Here is a 4,595-nt window from a genome sequence, read left to right as displayed (position 1 = left end):
GGTAGCTTAAAGATTTAAGTAGCTGGCGGATAAAATAGCCTAACTTAGTTGTTAAGAGTTTGCCACAAGCGTATTTAAATTTAATAAGTACATATGCAATATTAATAATGGTTTAGAGAGCATTTAAGGTTTTTGAAATCATATTTGAAGTGTACCCAACGCGAGTATAAAGTCAATAATTCATAAGCGCTTAGAAATCTACAAACATTTTCACATAAATAAATAAATAAATAAAGCACAAGTGCCGCTGCAGATCGAGTTCAGGGAAAAAAGTTAACCCCTGTGACCACAATATTTTTTCGTTCGCTTTGCTTTGGTCTACTTTTATTTACCTTTGGCTGGGACAACTTGGCGTGTGTGTGTGTGTGGGAGGGATTCAACCGGAACCATATATATGTACATAGTTCACCCGCAGGACCGAAGCCATTTTTTCGAGCCGAACAATCAGCACCTACATCGAACAATTTTGTGAGTCACCACCCACTGGGTGGCTTCTGGCTTCTGGTTTTTGGCCCTTTTGTGGCTCCACATTTTGGCCTTCCGCCACGAGTTGGCAGTAGGAAAAATGGCAAACGGATGTTGTGCGCAACGAGCCGAGTCATGACATTTGCATAACAAATTCCATTTAACCCCCGCCATGATTTTTCTTCTTTTCGCCAGGCTTCAAAACATGGAAACATGTTTATTTTAGATCATTTCCTTCTATTCCGCCCGCATTCATTCGCTCCATCATAATTATGTGTCACAAATAGCGGCAGCTCATCCATTCCCTCTTCATTATTCAATCATTTGATGCCAGTGTGCGAATTTATTGAGGCTTTAGAGCACGAAAATTGATGTTTCTGGCCGGGATTGAGGTGAGGAATCAATGGCGCAGGCTGGGGGCGTGTTCAATTCATCGTTAAATCAAATCAGCGGTACATTACACGACCGCCCACGCTCCAGCGGAATTTTCGGCCTTCAAACAGTGGGCGGAAACATCATGACGCGTTTAATTTAAAATAAATTCCAGCAGGTAATACCATTAAAGAGGAACTTTAAGACCCACAAATTGTTAGGTATATATCTTAATGGGGGAAAAAAAACACCTTTATACTTTTTCACAATGCGCTTATTGCCAATCGAGTGAATTGCCAAGAAACCAAATGACTTACAGCTTTCCCATTTACTCGAATAATTCAACATAATTTGTCAGCTGAGTGCAGGAATTCAACTAAGTCGGCTATAATTTGTTTATTTCCTGGAGGTAAAACCCCTGCGGTGTGTTATTAAAAAACCATAGCGACAGGTGTTTGCGAGAGGGCCCTCTTGTCGTATACGTGATGGGATTGGCGGGTTTTCGCTGTTGGTTAAAAGCCTTTTGGCCGGGAACCCAGACTTTAATTCAATTAGCAAAAGGGCTCAGAGGTGAACACGTGCGCGTGGTTTTGAAACGGGTCAAAGGTAGATGACAGTTTCTGGCCCACTTTTAAGCAGAAAACATCACCTAATCCTCGCGAAGCAGAGTCGGTTCCTCCGGTTTTTCAGTGAAATCGCAGCGCAGATCGGCGACCTTGGAAATGATTTCGGCTTGGAGCTCCTCGAAGGGGCGAAGCAGGCGGACGGGTTCTGTATCATCACGACCTTGAAAAAGGGTTTCTCCGCTAAAGTCTACGAACCCATACTTTCGGGCACCCAACAGAGTGGCAAGCAACTTGTCGGAGATATTGTTGTAAGTTTCAAATAGTTGCCCGAAAGCTAGTACCTTTCGGCCATCAATGGGATCATCACGACCGGATTTCTGTATCAAATCGCACAGTTGGAGAATCTCCTCCAGAGCACGTACATTGGCCTGCAAGGATCTCTGCTCGGAAAGACTGCCCGTCGGAGCTCTGCCGTATTCCTCCTCTGGAAAGGTCCTCTTGGGCATCTCGTTGACGTTGTAATGGGCAAAGGGGTTTATCATCATCCAGTTTTTATGCTGCTCAGCTTGTTGGTTGAAGAGCGTGATGCGTGACGAGACCGACGAATCCTGCGGGGATTCCTTTTTCAAGGGTCAAAGTTAATTGGCGAATCAAGCCGCTGACCGGCTGACCACTCACCTGACTTTCAGCCATTTTATAATTATGCTGGAAATTTGAACGGATGTTTGCCGAAAATGTTTGTCAGTATCGAACCGCAGTCAAGGCCTACTGTGTGTCCAGCTGCTAACCAAACATTTCAGCCAGGTGTCAAAAGTGTGGTCAACTTGCTTATTTAAGCTATGAAAATATTTTTACCCTGGAGCATATTACGTAAAGTAAAATAATTATATTATTTGGTAACTTAAATAACTAATTTTAAATGTAGTTTAGTTGTTAACATATTTTACAACAGATGATTTAGTAACTTAAAGTGATAATTGACAATTTTAAAGGCAAGGGTAGTTACGATTAGGTGGACACTTATTGCTTTCAATCATTCCACCGCTGATTGTTGGAGCCACATGGATGCAAGCACACGCATCTCATTAGAGATCGCATGAATTCCAAGCCGCATCAAAGGATTCAGGCGCGAGTTTGTCCAGGGATAATCAATCAAAGTGTCGCTTTAAATTCCCAACCCCCCCTGGAGATCCGCACCCACATCCGAGTCCACATTCAGGTCCACCCACTCGCTGGATTTTAGTGCAGCCTTAAGCCAACTCCACAGGCTGTGGCAGCCATGTGGCAAATGCGGCGGAAACAGCTCGCAAACTAGCTCCATAAATTTAAGCCTCGAATGGCGCGCAAGTCGCCGGAAGTATTTGGAGCTCAGTGCAGCCGGAAATACAAAACAAATTTCCCAGAGACAGGGAGACCGAGTGGTAGCAAAAGAAAAAAGGAATCCCGAGAAATTAATGAAACAAAACGAGGAATTGAAAGCTACGAGATAATAAAAGCTAATCTCGAATAGCACAAGTCGAGGGTTTAATATACTTTTAATTCCATCAGAATTCAAAATGGAAAATTCCACGTACACTTAAAATGATGGTTTATTCACTATATCGAATAACATGATTTTCAATGGAGGAAATAACAGCATATTTTTCATTTGTGTATAAATACGTAAACAAAAATTTTATTTGCCATATAAAATGCTAACTTTAAGTGCTGTTGAAGCGCAGAGCTTCGGATTACCATTAGTTAAAGCCAGCAAGATTGTGGCCCCAAGCAAAACCAATAAAATCTATAATACCCTCCGCCTCGGGAGGCTCCAATTAAATTCTGTCACACAATCTGCCAATCCAATTATTTTCTTTCCGAGGTCATGAACCAATAGTTCCGTCGAATGAGCATTAAGTTAAATCACGCTTTAAGCGAGGACTTCCCTCGAAGGGTATCAAAACTGTATTCCGGCGGTTTTTCTGTTACAGTTTCCTTTCCACTGCAGGAAAAGCGTGCTGGAAGCGCGGAGGACATGAAACAAAACAGACAAATGGCAAAATGGCGCCACTTCCACATCCGTTAAGCAATAAACATTAATGCGCAATTAATGCTGGTGTCAGACGTTGACTTTGGTTAGTGGTGTTGGCTGGGTGTTTCCCGGACTTTGCTCCCGCTTTCCCTTGATTTCCCCATGCGATTTCGACACAGGTCCGTTGTCTGTTCTTGATTTCCTCCACTTGCTGTGATTAACGTTTGGCGCCTCTTCTTAGCCTTTAGTTATTTATGGCTTGGCATGACAAATGAAATCAAGTGGGCACAAGGCAAACCTAATGCAAAGCAGCTTATTTCTGGCAGTCCAGCACAGCGACTTTCCACAGCTTTGAAGTCTGTGTTTGCCCACCCAACCACCTTTCAAATGCCGCAGCAACGAAAGGAAATATTTGTAGAGCAGCTTACCACCCAATGATAGGGTGTTTCTGAAAGGTTCAAGGGGCAACAGCTTTTCATTAGTGATGGTATGATTACCCATGTAGCGCACTTCCACTACTAAACACAAATTTAAAGTAAATTTCAGTAGTATTTTTATATTCTAAAGCATACTTATGAAGATAAACTATCAAAAAGAAGAGTTCTTGCTGCTTCACGTAAGTTACTTACTTGGTTAGAATAGAATAGATCTGGACTAGGGATTTTCTTTAAATACTTGTTTTCTTTAAGCTGAAAATGACGCATACTTGTCTCATAAAACTGAATCTTTGCCATCACTAGTTGTAACTAAGCCCCGCCATCTGTCAAGATGCGACAAGATGCTCGTACTTCCGCCATTTCGCCATATGTTTTTCCTATTCCCGACCGATTTCCAGTTGCATTTTCCGACCGAAGGAGTGCCAGTGGCAGTTTGGCAAGCCCCACCCCTTTTGTCAAGAGGCACTTAAGAACCTACAATGTCTGCATATGGCCCCTAAGAATTTATGTATTGTTTGTATTGGCCCCCAAGAAAATCCCCGACGCATTATTCAATTTGGAGCTGGTCGTAATGTAAAACAATTTTCCGCAAATGCAACAAAAAATATAAAGAAAAAAAAAGAGAAGAAAGAAGTGAAGGAAAACTGTCTTGGCTGGGTGAATTTTATGTGCGGCACGTTGGGCAATAAATTTTCGGGGTGAGCATTGGATTTACAAATTGCTGCCTAATTCGCCGTTTTCATT

The 4,595-nt window shown here is 42.4% G+C and overlaps 1 protein-coding gene across 2 annotated transcripts; it reads right to left on the bottom strand.

The window, feature by feature from the left end:
- Positions 1-1,190: 1,190 nt before the first annotated feature.
- On the bottom strand, positions 1,191-2,174 carry CG2113 (uncharacterized protein). 2 transcript variants are annotated; one of them, NM_139500.2, is made up of 2 exons: positions 2,082-2,174; positions 1,191-2,023 (listed from the first exon to the last, which is right to left on the bottom strand). In NM_139500.2, the coding sequence occupies exons 1-2, from the start codon at positions 2,094-2,096 to the stop codon at positions 1,487-1,489; spliced, it is 552 nt and encodes a 183-aa protein (NP_647757.2). In that variant the 5' UTR covers positions 2,097-2,174; the 3' UTR covers positions 1,191-1,486. The 2 variants fall into 2 exon arrangements, with proteins under 2 accessions (NP_647757.2, NP_001261346.1); NM_001274417.1 differs by having other exon boundaries at positions 1,191-2,011.
- Positions 2,175-4,595: the final 2,421 nt, after the last annotated feature.

Source organism: Drosophila melanogaster, chromosome 3L, assembly GCF_000001215.4.
Source record: "Drosophila melanogaster chromosome 3L".
NCBI lineage: Eukaryota > Metazoa > Arthropoda > Insecta > Diptera > Drosophilidae > Drosophila > Drosophila melanogaster.
The sequence above is the reverse complement of the archived record's forward strand: the minus strand, read 5'-3'. Positions and strand labels throughout refer to the sequence as shown.